The sequence below is a fragment of the Condylostylus longicornis genome, unplaced genomic scaffold (assembly GCF_029603195.1).
Source record: "Condylostylus longicornis isolate FDR11 unplaced genomic scaffold, ASM2960319v2 ptg000018l, whole genome shotgun sequence".
NCBI classification, from domain to species: domain Eukaryota; kingdom Metazoa; phylum Arthropoda; class Insecta; order Diptera; family Dolichopodidae; genus Condylostylus; species Condylostylus longicornis.
Window position 1 is genome coordinate 10390879 of NW_026577987.1, and position 16508 is coordinate 10407386.

General features: G+C 28.9%; 3 protein-coding genes across 5 annotated transcripts; 1 reads left to right on the forward strand and 2 right to left on the reverse strand.

Moving 5' to 3' along the window:
• Positions 1–486: 486 nt before the first annotated feature.
• Positions 487–4291, reverse strand: LOC129606260 (arf-GAP with Rho-GAP domain, ANK repeat and PH domain-containing protein 2). The gene is made up of 3 exons (XM_055516479.1): positions 3627–4291; positions 2381–3563; positions 487–2300 (listed from the first exon to the last, which is right to left on the reverse strand). The coding sequence occupies exons 1-3, from the start codon at positions 4180–4182 to the stop codon at positions 680–682; spliced, it is 3360 nt and encodes a 1119-aa protein (XP_055372454.1). The 5' UTR covers positions 4183–4291; the 3' UTR covers positions 487–679.
• Positions 4292–5959: 1668 nt separating this feature from the next.
• Positions 5960–12915, reverse strand: LOC129606547 (protein transport protein Sec31A). Of its 3 annotated transcripts, XM_055516936.1 has the most exons (13): positions 12776–12915; positions 12417–12685; positions 11384–12353; positions 11083–11329; positions 10908–11020; positions 10585–10641; positions 9617–10025; positions 8383–9557; positions 7949–8071; positions 7003–7098; positions 6607–6933; positions 6459–6530; positions 5960–6397 (listed from the first exon to the last, which is right to left on the reverse strand). In XM_055516936.1, exons 2-13 carry the CDS (start codon positions 12611–12613, stop codon positions 6209–6211), a joined length of 3975 nt encoding a protein of 1324 aa, XP_055372911.1. In that variant the 5' UTR covers positions 12614–12685; positions 12776–12915; the 3' UTR covers positions 5960–6208. The 3 variants fall into 3 exon arrangements, with proteins under 3 accessions (XP_055372911.1, XP_055372912.1, XP_055372913.1); XM_055516937.1 differs by lacking the exon at positions 10585–10641 and having other exon boundaries at positions 5961–6397; XM_055516938.1 differs by lacking the exon at positions 7949–8071 and having other exon boundaries at positions 5962–6397.
• A 1260-nt stretch (positions 12916–14175) lies between these two features.
• On the forward strand, positions 14176–16438 carry LOC129606387 (zinc finger protein 184-like). Its single transcript, XM_055516695.1, has 7 exons — positions 14176–14332; positions 14397–14568; positions 14637–14889; positions 14993–15138; positions 15204–15314; positions 15442–15840; positions 15899–16438. The coding sequence occupies exons 1-7, from the start codon at positions 14326–14328 to the stop codon at positions 16308–16310; spliced, it is 1500 nt and encodes a 499-aa protein (XP_055372670.1). The 5' UTR covers positions 14176–14325; the 3' UTR covers positions 16311–16438.
• Positions 16439–16508: the final 70 nt, after the last annotated feature.

Sequence of the window (16508 nt, forward strand, 5' to 3'; positions counted from 1 at the left end):
TACTTTCTTACTCATTTTTGTCTTTAAAACATCGTTTTTATTTTAATTAGTATAAAAAATATAAACCGAGCTGTAATAATACATTTAAAAACTTCTGAAATACGTATTATAATATCAAAATATTTATAAATTTGGAAAAACTGCAAAAAAAAACTGCTTTAATTAATTATATAACTTATGATTCATTTAAAAAATGCTTGCACATTGTATTTGGAATCTATTTTGTAATAAATTTGAACTAAAAATAACTAATAGATATCATGTGACTGGTAAAAATCACATATTATATCGCTTCTCTCAAGAAAAATCCAATTACTCAACAATGTGTTTGTTATCGCCGTATTACAAATTAATTGTAATAATATTTTATTTATCAAATGAAAATCACAATTAACTTTATATATGAATGCATCTATAAAAAATATATGAAAATTTACAATAACTTTTGTATAAAAAATATACTATACATAAAATGTGTATATTTATCTTAAAAAAATAAAAAGTAAAAGTTTATTAAATATTTTTGTATGATAAAATAATTCATACAAAATATTGCCTATATAATTATCAAATACAACATTTAAAAATTAAGTATGTAACATGTGTTATAAATGTTTAATGCATTAATACGTAATAAAATTTTTACTAATTTTAAATTGTTAAAATTGTTCAGAAATAATCATGATATTTTAATATCACCATAAATATTTTTCCACATATGCGAAAAAAAAACTATTTGATCATCTTTATTGTGTCCCGCAATGACATGCCCAATAAAGCTTGTTTCTGGGTTTTTCAAACTTAAATTTTGATAATTCTCAATAAGTGTTATTGCCCAATTATATGAAATTTTTCTTTCTGATCCTAAATATATTAAATAATCTTGCAAATTCAAATATTTGTGAGTTTTTCCATTTTTGGCAACCTTTTTGAAACAGAATTGAGTTTCTTTTAGTTCAGCTTCGTAAGGTTTAAAAGTTTTTGTTTTATTATCTGCATAAAATATAGCCTTATTTAAAGAATAATTTTTCATTATATCTAACGTTCTATTCATTTTTAGTAAATATTTTGATGATTTTATTACTAAAGCATTGTCCCTTCTCTGTTCCTCAGACCAATATGACCATCTGAGTACAATTTGAAATAACTTTTCGTCATCATTCAATGGTCTCTCTAAACAACCATTAAAAATTACCTCAAAAAGAGATAATTCTCTATATGGCTTATTTATTTTGGCCGCGATTTCTTTACAAACATCAATTGCTGTTTTCCCAGGTTGTAATATGACGCATATATTATTTGATTCTTCTTCAGACTTTTCATTCGAAGAATTCAGTTTCAGAATAACCCAAACTTTCAAGTCACCAGATTGTTTACCTGATAAATCATTTAATGTTTCAGAAGCAGCATAATATTTTTTAAGGTAATGCAGCATTGATTTTTCTTTATCAAGTTCATCTTTCGTCAACGGAAATAGTTTTTTAAAATTTAAAATTAAATCCATAACAACTTCCGCCTCCTGTTGGTTGTATTCTAAATCTTCATTTCCTCTCTTTGTCTGCAGCAAAGTTGGCCCCCATACAACTGCTAAATTTTCCAAGGTCATTTTGTTGTAAGCACACTGTGATTCAATAAATGATAAATGATTAATCAATTTTTTTACTGTCATAAATTCGATTGAAGACAAGCGGCTCAACAATTCCTTATAGGATGTTATTTTATCGTTAAGCGAATCCAACTGTGATACACTTACAAAACTTTCGCTATATTTTCCAAGTAATTTTTGTGGTAAATTTCTCATAAATCTTTTAAGAACGTTTGCAACATCATGCTCATTGTATTCAGCTTTAGTTATTTCAACTCCAAATGCATTTAAACGAAAGTTGTAAATTAGTTTTTGTACGGCATTCTCAGAACCAGATTTTCTATATATTCCTTCTACCATTGAACCGTGGATATATATAAAATTAATGCATTTGTCAATTATAACAGGAATATTATGTTTAGTTAATTGCTGTTCTTCAAGTCCAGGCCCATTATTACAAGCCACCTCACATATAATATGTTTCCATATTTTTGTTTCCCTTGGGCAACTCATTATAAAATATAATGAAAAAGGCGGACAATCGATCATTAAGATTGGTCCTTTTTCAATGCACAAATTCTCGATGGAGTTATCAAAGTCCTTAATAACAATACAGCGAGCTTTCCGTAAGTCAAGTTTTTCCAAGCATAGGTCATTTTCTGTAAAAAAGGCTAGTTTCCGTTTTCTTTTGGTTAGTAAAATCCAAGCCCCGCTCCTGAAATTATACAAATGTAAAAAATTAAAACTTTATCATAAAAATTTAATTTATAAAACCGTAATTCAATATCTATTTACCATTCTGCAGTGATAGACTTTTTTAAATAACACCAACCAGCTCGATAAAATTGACATGTGCAACTGGTAGGAAAAACATTGGTTAAACTTTGTAACAATTTTTGCATCCACAAATCACGTTCAGATTCTTTGCTAATACCATATAAATGCGTTAACCTTTGTGCTTTAAAGTTTCCACTTCGTAAATCGTTACAATTGTTACTTGAGTTCAGAAGTTTCTGCTGAGTAAATATTTTGGGTGTAACCGTCGTTATTTCAAAGCAATAGTAATGAGTCGAGTTTTCCGTTATTTTACTATTACTAACACATTGTATGGTCGAAACCTCATTTAAACAAATCTTTTCTTTCAAATTTTTAAGCTCAGATTCCTGATAGGCTAAAAATTTGTAATCTGACATTATAGCTTTACGATTTTGCATTTCTTTGAAAATATCTTCTATTGCCCCTGAAGGAAATTTAATTAGAAAACCTTCATGACGTACCATCATATCTGTTAATTTCGGTCTTGGAATAATTTCAAATTTTTTTTCGGTTTCAGTAGTAGAACGAGTACTTTTTATACTCGATTTCCTTTTTAAGACACTGATTTTATTGCGAAAATTAGAAAACATTTTATTTATTTCAGTCCTTCCATTAATATTAAAGTTTATATCGTTTAAACTTGAAACATATTTTTGAATCGAATTTTTAGGCACATTTGGAGAATACGGTGGTGGCATTTCTTCTGATTGACTATCTGGCAAAGCTTCTTCGTTTAAATACCAACTAGTTTGAGTTTTTTTTGATTGAATTATATCTTTTTCATTCGAAAGCGTTTTCAAATCTGTTCCAACATCGTTTTGCTTCTCTATTTTCTTGAGAGGTACATTTAAATTTACCATATTATCCCTACCACCTACATGTACGGAAGGCTTCTCGTTTAAATTTGAATCTAAAGAATCAAATCTTGTTGGGATTGGTGGAAGAAATTTTTCGTGTCCTAAATTATCTTCATCAGATAATTCGTCCGATTCTAGAGTTAAATTTAATCCATCAAAGACATTATTGTAAACGCCGTCTTCTAAAAGACTCTCCAAAAGTAAAAGTTGATTGCTCACATCGTTTCTTGTTGAATTGCGCTGTCTCATTAATGGGTCAAATTCATACAACACCTCACGATGCAAAGGTGAATTGAAGTTTTTATCTTAAAATAAACAAAAAACTTATTTAATATTCATACTTAATAAAAGAAGGTGTAATTACCTACCGATATTACAAGTGATATTCATGAACTCAAAATTTCCAAAAACCTGATCTTGATTTACATAAAATGGCTCTGGTGTACTTGCTCTACTAGTTACAGAACTGATGCTATTTACAGACATATTTACTGTATTATTTGATTTTCCATTTTTCTGTGTAATAAAAACACTGTCATAATCTTTATTTGCTAAGTCATCGATTGCTTCACAATTGAAAGGAGTTTGTACAATAACCAAATTGTTGTTGCTACTATCTGCCTCTGTTTTTATAAATTCATCTTTACATACTTTTTTAGGCTTTTTTATATTGGCATATAATTCTGTTGTTTCTGTAATTTTACTCCTATCAGGACCAGGCATTTTCTCAACAGTTTGGTTACCCATTTTCAAGTTCTCTTCACTATCTTTAGTAGCTGATTCAGAAGAGCAAAGAATTATTTTATCATTTTTTCCACCGTCTTCAGGAATAACTACATTTTCGTATTGGGATTTTTTCAATAATCTTCTCGGTTTTGGTATTGGAGGTGTTCTTACTTTTGATCCAGATTCTGCATTTTCCATTTTTAAGATATTTTTAAATGAAATTTTAATTATAACAACAATATCAAATTATTTTTTCTTGTTCATTTTTTTTCTGCTCGCACAATGATTTACTATTATGACAATTTGAAATGCATTCAACTAGTTAAATTACAAGAAAAATATGTATATTGCTTTATGAATCATTTGCTATAAGATGATAATGAGTTTATTGGGAAATATTTTAAATGTCAATTTAGAATCGGTAACGTGATTTTCACTCCACAATACGTTTTTAACAATGATGTTTTTAACGGTTGACGGTCACTTCCCGCAAAATGATTCAGCCCTTTGATTTTAATGGGGTGAATGACATTTTTGTCGGAAGTAACCGTCACCCTTTTTAACGATTTGTCCTCTTTTAACGATTGACGGTAACTTCCCACAAAAATGTAATTCAGCCCATTAAAATTAAACGGCTGAATCAACCATACTAATTGTCATTTTCTGTAAAAAAGGCAAAAGAAATACTTTCGCAAAATATAACGAGCAAAGCAATATAACGAACCTGTTGCCTGGTCTGGTTTGTTTGTTATAAAAATTTTTAACCTTTGTAAAGTTTTAATATGCAAAGCGTCTGATATAATACTTTTTGAGAAAAAGGTTAGCATTTTCTCAATGTTTTAAAGTTTTTTCAAGTTTTGTAAAGTAAAATTTAGTATTTTAAAGAAGCCTATAAATCATGAAGCTGTCAAATATATTTTTTCTTAGTTATTTCAGAAGGTTTTATTTTTCAACTTTTTTTCATCAACAATAAGTTTTACCCTTTCTTAATCCAAAATCAAAATTTTGCTTTTTTCAAGTTTTTTTTTTGTACCAGACCACGGCTGATAGAAATACTTGTTATATAGAATATATTCGTATTCCGCAATAAGTATTGTGATATTCACCACTACTTATTAATAGATATACTTTGGTATTCACAAACAACAATACTTATATAGAATAATTTGTTATGTTAAGTACCAGACAGACCTAATATATCTTGAAATCGACTTGAATTTGACATAAGTTGACAAGGTTGAAGTATATTAGTTTGTAACTTTCAATCTTTCAATCTGCGTATGCGGTATATACAGTCTATTTTTATTTTGACACAAAATTTTGACATAAAATCAACGAATTAGTAATACTTAGTTAGTAATTCGTAAAAAAAATATAGTATTTTTTTATGTCAAGGAAGAAACCGTTCCTTGTTCAAATTCAAAAAATCAGACGATTCAATCATTCATACTCTTCTAAAGAATCTTCCTAAATTCGTCAGCTAATTATCTATTTCTTCATTTATTTCCAAATTATCTAAACCTTTGCAAATACTCCAACATTTACGATTCATAAAGTATGTATATTAGAGACTTCTGAAATAAACAAGGAATTTGAATTTCTCTTTCGAACACTTAAAGTTTATGCGAGGTTGGAAATTGTATTTGCCCAAAATATTTAATCAAATTAAATAAAGTTCCTTGATTGCTTATCAAGGGATTTGATACCCTGTGAAAATCACGAAATGGGTAATTATAAAAAAAAACTTAACAAAAACCTATATTTGCCTTAGGTCTTTTAAAGCAAAAAATATCTCGGGATAAAATATACTGGTTTTGTGAAAATCAAAAATGAACAAAGACAGTAAATTATTCAAATTTGAAATTACTGTTTCTCCATCTTGCATATTATAATAGATCTTCGTGAGAATTTGTAAAAATTTTGATTATATACAACAGGTATATAAGTAGGTACATACTATGTATATTTTTTAATAAAGTTTTTATTTAATTTTATTTTTATAATATGTGTATATTAAATGAATGTGAATCTATAAATATTGAAATTATAGTAATTATTTTTCTTAGTTACATAAGAGACTTCAGCACCTACATAATATTACGAAGTATAAAACATGTTTTAATACATTAAGACAAAATTTCTGCTTAATGTGTAACGATATTTAAAACAAAAATATTTATGTTATGTATAATAATTTTAAATGGCTCTATATATTATTACAATTTCATTGTAAATATATTTTCAACTCAGATGCTGTCTGTACCAACACTTTGATTCCGGGCATAAAATTGGCGGTTTGGGAGAAATCAGGCCCAGATACTATTTGTGTATGAATGGTTAATGCATTTCCATAGTCACCAGTTTGTAAAAATTGCACAATTTGATTTAGAGAATTTATTGTATTTGTTGAAAGCTAAAAATAATTTTATAAGTATTTATTAAAAATATTAAAAATCTCAGATTTGAATTCATACCCTTTTTTCTCTTAAAGCATCATATAGATATTGTAATCGTTTTGTAACATCTTGAATTTTTTTCTTCGTTCGCTTTAAAAAAAAGAAGTTGTAAGTTTAGCTTATAAGTATGTATTTATAATAATAAAAATTTAAAATATGTATATACCAAATCTGCTGCGACATTCATGCATTGATTCTTTAACTCTTCTAATACTGTTTGCATATAAATATATTCTTCAGGTAGAGGAGCTTTCTGTTTTGGCGGTTCCTGTTTCGTTTGCATTTGCTGTAAATTCTGTTGAGATAAAGCCTGAGATTGCTGTTGAAATCCTTGAGAAATAGCCTGGGTTTTAAAATTCATTTGGTTTATATTAGGCCTGAAATTGCTTTGATTATCTAAATATTGCTGGGGTTGTACAGGATTAGGGTTATAAATTTGCGAACCCGCTAACGGTGGAGGTTGTATATTAGAAAATGCGGTATTGGAATTTTGCTAAACAAAGAAAACATATTTTCAAGATATATAATAAAATTTTAATTTGAATTTATAAAAAATTCATACCTGAATATTTGGATCCATATAACCGTTTTGATTTGAATCTACAGCTCCAAATATTGGATGTGTAATGGGTGCCATCTTTTGCGCATCCGGTTTTGCCTTTTTATAAATAATCAGATTAGATTTTTTCGTTCAAATCAAAATTAAATAATGTGTTAGTATAAAAATTTAATAATTCGCATTCTATAAAACAAACAAAACCAAAAATCTGTAAGTTACTAAAAAAAATGCTAATTTTACAATAAATATTTTTAAATATATAAATATTATATTCATAAATTTTATGACAAAATTATTTTGTTAGTTATTATTGAATAAAAATCTACTATAAACAATACAGAAGCAAGTTAAAAAAATTTATTTAAAATGTAGATATATGTATGTAGGAACTCAAAAACAAGGAACTGGAAAAGTAAATTAATATATTATGTATACATATTTGAAAAATGTTCTGCATGAATAGTAATTAATTTGGAACGTTGCTTATTCAAGATAATTATCCTAAATTTTAATTTACAGTTGATCTTATATGCTATTACATTTTTTTGGCAGAATTTAACAATACACGAATATTACTCTTGTAATTTACAAGACATCATTATTTTAAACTTCGAATTACAAACATCGAAATTTTAATTTTTTTGAGCCAAATTGCTTTTATTTGCTTTGTGCTGTGTATCAAATATGAAATTGAGTAGTCTGATATGGTTGTATGATAATATATGACAATTATAAAGCAGAATGCGCATGAAATTTTTCCTTTATGTCCAAAAAGAAGGTTCAAAATTCATCTTAAATCTATGTAAACAAAATAAATAATTTATAGCTGCGAACAAAATGGAATATTGCACTCTTTCATAAAAATCAATTGTAAAAAAATATTAAAAACGCAAATGCTTTTACAAGATTAATAAAAAAAAGTACACGTCTATATACTAATTTCTTCTACCTGAAACATGAAGCTATCTTGATTTTTGGAGGGTTTTTTTAACTCGTTTGATGAAGAACTATTATGAGCATTTATAATTTTCTGCCATTTCCTAGTTCCTGCATGCTTTGCAGACATTCCATTCTGTTTTTTACAAAATAATTTATATACAATTTTTCTGCTAATATGTTTAATAAATTTTAAATCCAAAAAAATTTTTAAGGGAGATAATATGTTAAATTTTTTTTGTTTTATTTTGAGCTCTGAATTAAATTATTTTATTTTAATTTCATATTTTATATTTTTCCATTTTACAAAGTAATTAAATTGTATTTTATCTAAAAAAACTACTAATTTAAAAATTAATTATCTGTGTAACTCCTAAATTTTAAGCATTTCTTAATAATAATATAAACTGAAGTTTTTTAATATGTGTATAAAAAAAATTGATTTACCTGTCGGCTTGAAGAAGATAGAGGTGGCGGATCATTCCAACCAGGAGGAGGCGTTGGATTACAGTTCTCCATTGCAGGAGGCGGCATCACTGTTTGCCCCATTTCTACAGGCGGTATACCAGTAGCAATATTACTATTAAAACCAGCTCCCGGCTGAGATGGTATAAAAGGTTTAAAGTTTTGACTGGATATGGTATTTGCTGGAGGCATTGAATTACTCAAATTTTGATTGACTTGATTATTGTAAGTTGGATACGGCTGAAACGATGATCCATTCCCAGTTAAATTCATTTGTTGATTTGGATTGAATGCACCCATTTGACCATATTGTGGCCCAGAGCTTACAGAAGGATCAACCACATATTTGCGTGTCAGTGGTCCACTTCCTTGTGAACCCACACTTGAAGGTCTTTGGGGATTTGGAAGTGTCTCATTTATTTGCAGTGGTTTACCCAAAGGTGGCGGAGGAGATAACATAGTGGTTGGTTGTAATGGTGGTTGCGCTAAGGTTGTATTTTGAGGTAAATTTTGCATTGAGTTAAAAGTTGGTACTGGAGGAATATTTGAAGGAACATTTGGCGGCATGTTCCATGGCTGCTGAGGCTGCCCCACAATTCCAGCGTTAAAATTATTTGTGTTTGAGTTCATTGCCGGTAAAACTGGAACTGGATTTGAAAATGACCCTCTGGGTTGGAACCTTTGATTTGTTATTGCTGACGTGGACGACGTTACTGATGATCTGCCATATATGTTTTGGCTAACAGTACGGGTACGGGAATACGACGAATTTATTTGTTTATGTCCTAAAGCATAGTATAGTCGGTCTCTTAGGTCTTCCAACAGGGCATCTTCAGTGGGTCCTAAATATGAGAGTGCCGTATCTAGCGCACCTTGAGTTGCTAACAATCCGGCATACTGAGCTAAAAATTCAGCTAACTGGCCTGATACCTGAATTGAAACTCCTCGTAATTCGAGTGATTTTTTAAGCAACATGACAATTTCCACTAAATCTTGTAATTCGGATGTTGAAAGCTTTGTATTTGCTTTTTTATTACGTAAGTTTAGCCAACCTTCTACTAACTTCCCAACGTCTCCAGCACAAATATAGCAAAGCAAAGCTTTGCGCATTAAATTGAATTCCGTTGACTCTTCCTGCAATCTATCACCCAATTTGGCTGAAATTATAAAATATTTTATTGCACCGTAATTGAGTTATTTTGAGACGCTTAATTACCGCAAAGATCTCCCAAACGTGCATCACTATGAGTTAGCGCACCCATCAGTGCTTCTTTCCAAGATTCAATTTCGCAATTACTCATAATATTAATCCATTCATTTTGAGCTAATGCAATAATTATATTAGATACCTCATTATTTTGTTTTAGCAAGTAATTTAATTGCACATTTTTCAAAAAATCGATCCCTGCTGTTGAAGCTATAATCAACGCTTCTGTGGATTTACCACAACTAAAACATAAGTCAACAGCGGCTTCAATATTGCCGCTCAAGATGGCCTCTGATATTAATCCACTACTATCGTCTCCGGTTGGAATTTTAAATTTTTGGGATTTTTTGTCGGCTATTTGCTTTTGTAACTTGTTTTCCTCCGCCAAAGCATCAAATAAAGCATTATTATCACCTCCCTATAAGGATAAATGAAAAATTAAGTCACGTAAAATATTCCTTAAAAATTTATAAATGCATTTTGTTTTACAATTGAAAATATTTAACCTAATTAGGACATTATATAAACTATTCACAAAACTTGTTATTATGGTGAATTAATGAAAATTAAATAAGCAACCGCAAGTGATTATGATTAAAACATTTTTTTTTTTCGAAGTTTTATTTTCAATGCATTATATAAAATATCAGAGAATTAGCAGTTTCAAGTTATTGAATTTTGAAAAAAAAATACTATTAATATTTTAAATTCCAATTCGAACCAATTTGTAGTTTATAAAAAAGGCTAGCCAATAAGAGAAAACAATGGTTATGGATTAAAAAAAAAATATAATTTGAAATAAATTTAAAAAGAATCACGAACAAAAAATTTAAACTTAAACCATGTAAGTTTAAATTTTATTATGATACAGTAGACGACACAAACTAGAAGTTTGCAAACATTCAGTTAAGTGTCATTAGTTTTTAATCAAAGCCACTTGTGATTTAGTTCTTTCAATGATTTTTTTGTTGCCTTACCGAGATATCTGTACTATCATCCGTGCTTTGGTCACCCTCAACCTCAGATGAGTCACTCTGTGTTCGTAATATTAATGAATTAAATTTAGTGCATACAAATATATTTATATTAATTTAAACATAATGTTCAATGGGATTAGTAATTCTTAATAAAAAAAAGACGAGAAATGTGCACAATGATGAATATAATATAACATATATATAAATGTAATTACAAACAAAACAAAGTTACAAGTAAATTCAACAAACAATAAAATATTTTTCAAATAAGTTATTGATGACTAAATAATAAATAAAAAAAAATAGTTTTCCTCACTACTTACATGTGTTAAAGTTGCCATTTTGGCAGTAACATCTTCTATTCCATTTCTGTTAACTAAATTTTCAATTTTAGTATGTTTTTTAAATTTGTTCGCTGTATCTTCTTTATTATAGCCTATGATTTAAAATGAAATTTAATGAAAGATATCTAAATTTATCAAAAACATTTAAATTTACCTAGCAAATTAAGCATTTCTTCCCGTGGATTCAGTTCAAAATTTGCCTTAATAAAATACCATAAATATCGTCCATCCTGATCTGACATTTGATCTGCTTTGTTTTTGCAATATTCTGAATAATTTCCATCCTCTAATACTTTGTCTAAGGCATTCGCTCTATTTACCAACTCTGTTTCAGTTACGATTTGATTTATTTTGATTTGCTGGCCACTTTTATCGCCAAACGTTATAAGTTTTCCACCAAACTACAATTTTTTAAAAAATAATTTTTTAAGGTTAAATTTCAAAAAAATTTTTACCCCGAATGAAACACCTGACTTTCTCTTCATCCACTTTGGCGGTTTGATTAGGTCTTGATAAATAATCTGCGTTGTTTGTTGAGGTATTGGTGCTTGGGAAAATTGATCCATACCTGGAAATGAATCCGCAATTTTATTTGATGTTAAAACCTGATGATGAGTTCCACCAAAGAGGGAATATATAGAAACATTTCCTTCTAAACTAGAACTAGCTATAAGCGCTGGGTTACGCGGACACCATTGTACATCTGAATACCACTGAATAGTTGTTGCAACTTCACCTAATATTTCCCCATTTGGTAATTCACTATTCGGATTCCAACACAAAATTTTATTATCTTTTGCACATGATATCATCATATCTACGTCTGTAGGGCACCATGTTAAACCAAGAATACCTCGATTGTGTACTTGCAGCGACTTTGCAGGAGCTGTTGCATATCTCAAATCCCATAATTGAACAAAAGGAGCTGAATCATCTTCTGAAGCTAACCATAGTTGGGTAGCAATTTCGGGATGCCACTGAATTGCTCTCCATCTAACACGAGATTGAGAATCACTTAATTTCATAATCTGCTCATTTTTTCTTAAATCCCAAATAACGCATCTTGAGCTAAACACCGAAGATAAGATATGTTGAACTTGGCGATTCCAAGCCACGTTTTGAACATCTTCTAGAGGCTGAGTTTTGGTTCCAGGCGCCATTGGGGTTGATGTATTATTTAAATCCCATATAAAAATTTCTGATTCTGACGCAGCAGAAGCTAATAAATTATTTTGAAACGGATTGAAATCTAGTCCTCGAATAGCACCTGTGTGCGTGTCTTGATCAGCAACTAATCCATTTTCACCAGCTAGTAATTTAGATGCATTAAAAACTTGAAGATGACCTCCTTCACATCCGCCTACAATTAATCCATTTGCATAACTATCATTTATATTATGTGGTGACCAAATTAATTTTTGAAATCTGAAACGAAATTTTTGATAAAGTATAGCTCATATATTCCATTATGTGTTAATTTTAACCCACTTATAACGGCTAGGTTGAGAAACCTTTAGCTCTAAATCATAAACAGGGTCAAGTAAATTTGCAGAGTATATTTCTAACACCGAGCTCACATTAACATCCAACTGCTGCGCTGCAGTCCCAGCTGCTAACATAATTGAGGTTTGCTGCATGGGGGACCATGTCATGTTTACCGTCTTTTGCAACTCCTTTATCTTCATCTTGATTTTAATTTTAAATTATTTGAGGTCGTTATCTAAACTTATTGAATTATTGAGTCAAGTGTCAAATATCTAAATCAATTTTAATGTACAAATGAATAAATAATTGACCTCACTATCTTTCAAAATAAAAATGTATATATTATTTTATTTGAAACTTACGGATGGTACGATGATAAAAAAAAAACAAAAAAACAAATTATTTTACAAAAGTAAATACAAAACGCCACATAAGAACTTTTTTACTAATAATTTTTACCAATTCTGACGGAGACGTCAATATTTCCAACGTGGCATAGTAGAGACATCTTTATATGACAGTAATCAACTACACATGATTTAATAATTTACAATTGGCCGTTTTCGTTTACTTATTCCAAATACATCAAACGCCGTGTTTCTTTTAAATTTCTTCATAAAAGTTAAATTAAAAAATAACTAAATTTAATTCCTGCTATTGATTTGATTTTTCATTTTCTTCCTTTAAAAAACTATGTCGTGTTCTCAACTTTTCTGAAAAAGTACAAGAACAAAACCCTTACAGTAGCACACATTTTGCCACACTTTCAAACAAATTAAATAAAGGACGAATTTTGGATAACTCATTAATTTATTAAAATATAATAAACCTAGACGCTACTTTTAAAATAACTAGATTGAAAAGCAAATGTTTCTTCATGTGTGAAAAAATCTTCATTGTGTTAATATTTTTAGAGTAATAGGCGCAAATTAGTAATTCAATAAAATCTTCAATTACTTATTTTGCTAGCAGCATCCCTGAAGAAGTTTGTTTGTAGAGTTATTTTACATAGTCATTCATAGTTTACGAGACTGATTAATTTTCTTTTTCAACATTCCTTTTCTTTTGCCGATTTTTCTCATTTAAACTAACTGTTTTGAAGTGTTTTGAAAAAAAGTTGTGCAATAAGTTTAAGGATGGATTTTCACTTAATCAATTTTTTTTTCCTTTTCTACTCCCTTTGGGAGCATGGGACATCAGCAAAGCTTCTCCATCTCACTCTGTTCTGCGCCATTTCTTTTATTTCGGACCATGTTTTAAGGGCGTCCCCCACTTCTTTTTCTACTGATCTACGCCATGTTTCTTTGGATCTGCCTACTCTCCTTTTACCCTGCGGATTCCATTAAAGGGCTCTTCGAAACACTCCGAAGTGTGTGGCCTATCCAGCCCCACTTTCTTGTTCTGATCTGTTAATCTTAATTAATTAATAAACTTAAATTTTTAAGTTTATTAATTGATTAAGACAACGTGCGTATTGTTAATAATTTTTATTCGAGAAAAGAAATTATATGCGATTGTTCTGCGAAATTAAATGAAATCCACATTGTCGTGTTTGCATGAAATAGAATTTCTCAATTATTGTATAAAAATACTATTATCGCGACGTTTTTACATCTAGTGGAAATTCAACTTAAATTACAAATGCAGTTTGGTGTAAACAAACGATATCGATAGAATTGAAAGATAAATAGGTAAAACTGGCAATGTTGAAATCAGTTGAAATAAAACAAATAACTCAGATTGAAGGTTCGAAAATCGAAAATTAAAGTATGTACATTTGTAGATGTATTATACTCGTATATGCAATGTACAATGCACAAAATAAATAAATAACATAAAATGAATTTTGCACTAAATTAGCTGCATAACAAAAATTCCGTTAAAAATTAAGATCTAAAAACTTAAAACAGCGATGACTCGTGAGATAAAACATATTTTGAATAACAAAAAATATTGAAAATTATAATATATATTATCTTCCAGGAATAGTTAATTATACTGACAGGAGTTCTTTAAAAAATCAGCAGCAGGATCCAGATTGCTCAAATATAGAATATCTTATAGAAAATATAGATGATGACATAGCAACGCAAGAAATTTCTGGAGTAATAGATGACGAGGAGGAATTGTATCAATGCAGTGTCTGTAAATACAGGTAATGTAAAGTTTGTTCTCTTCGTTTTTCCAACACCTAATCTACTGGTTTTCTGCTCAAAAAACTAGTTTTAGAGATGTTATGCGACATATAAAGATGTTTCATAAAGACCAGTCAATTCTTATAGAAGCCACTAATAAAAATAAAACAGAAAGTCAACTTAACTCTGAATATGATTATGAAGCGATTAAAAAAACTAACGTTGAATGCATATCTGATACTGAAAGTGGGATTATTACAAATGAATTTAATGATGTTTTAATTGATAACAAAAGTTCTGAAAAAAAGGCTGATAGAAAAGACGAACAATATGATTCCGCAGTAAATAATTTTATTTATTTTTTAATTTAATGAATTTGATTCATTATTTCCAATAACATTATAAAATTGAATATAATATTTTGCTTACCTTTTTAAACTGCAGGATTATGATAAAAATTTGGAAAAATACCATGAAGAATTTTCAATTTTAAATACTACGTCCGTATTAAAGAATGAATCTAAAATAAATTATCAAACTAAGACATGTTCTATTTGCAAAACAACCTTTTCTTCAGTGAAAAATTTAAAGTAGGTCCTGATGCTTTCTAAGTACGATTAATAATTTTTTACACTTGTTTTTTGATTATACCTAGGTTGCATGCAAGAATACATTATCCTGTCAAATCCAAGAGTTATATTGAAGCTTTGGCTGAAAACGAAAATCATAGTTTACTCATGTTTTATTGTGAACTCTGTAAAAAAAGGTGTGTAAAATCTTTAATTTTAAATATTAATTTTTGTTACATTAACGATTTCTTCTAGATCTGTTAGTTTCTAATTTCGTTATTTAAATTCATTTCATTTGCATACTTATTCATATTTTCATTTCAGTTTTGATGTAAAATTGCAAGATCAACATTCAAAATTTCACCGTTTAAATACTATAAATACCATTTGCAAAATTTGTAATAAGCAATTTAAAAGTATGGAAAGTTTTAGAATGCATTTAACTTTACATGAAGGTAGAGAAGATAGTATATTTGGATCTTCATTAAAAAAACTAACAAACATGGAAAATAATACAACACTATATCCTTACGCTTGTAGACACTGCAATAAATCTTTCAAGAGGCCACATGAAAAAGTGAAACATGAAAGGATTCACACTGGCGAAAAACCATATAAATGTGATGTTTGTGGAAAATCTTTTCGAGTTTCATATTCTTTGACATTACATTTACGAACTCATACGGGAGTACGACCATATGTTTGCACAATTTGCAACAAAAGGTATTTCAATGAAAGTTTCTTTCCAGTTAAAAATTTCTTAAGGTTATTAATATTTTAGGTTTAAGGGATTTTCAACTTACGCGAACCATTCTCAAACACATTCTGAAGAACGAAAATTCAAATGTCCAGAATGTCCGAAAATGTTCAAAACCGCTGTTCAAATGCATGGTCATAAAAATACTCACAAAAAACCATTTTTTTGTAGTTTGTGCAACAGGCCTTTTGCAACTATGCACAATGTTGAAGTTCATATGGAAACTCATAAAAATGAAACTAGTAAAAAAAAATTTAAGTATTGTTGTAATATATGTGGAGCATCATACGGAAGATCATTTGCATTAGAAGAACATAAAAAAGAAATGCATAGTAGTTTGGATTTAATAGAAAAACATTTGGAATACTTTTGTAAGGATGAAGCTATAATATCAACGGAATGTATTTTGTCAACAGATGAATTGTTAACAAGTTAACCAGTTATACCCGGTTATAGCAATTCTTATAGTTATTTTACAAGAAGTTTATTGTACTTTCATGTGTTGCAGGTCATTCATTTTTGTTTAGATTTGTTTTCGGTTTATATAATTTGTTACTTGTTTATTTTTTATATATATAAGTATTGTAGAATATTTGTAGAATATATAAGTATTGTAGAATAAGGTTTGCTTTCA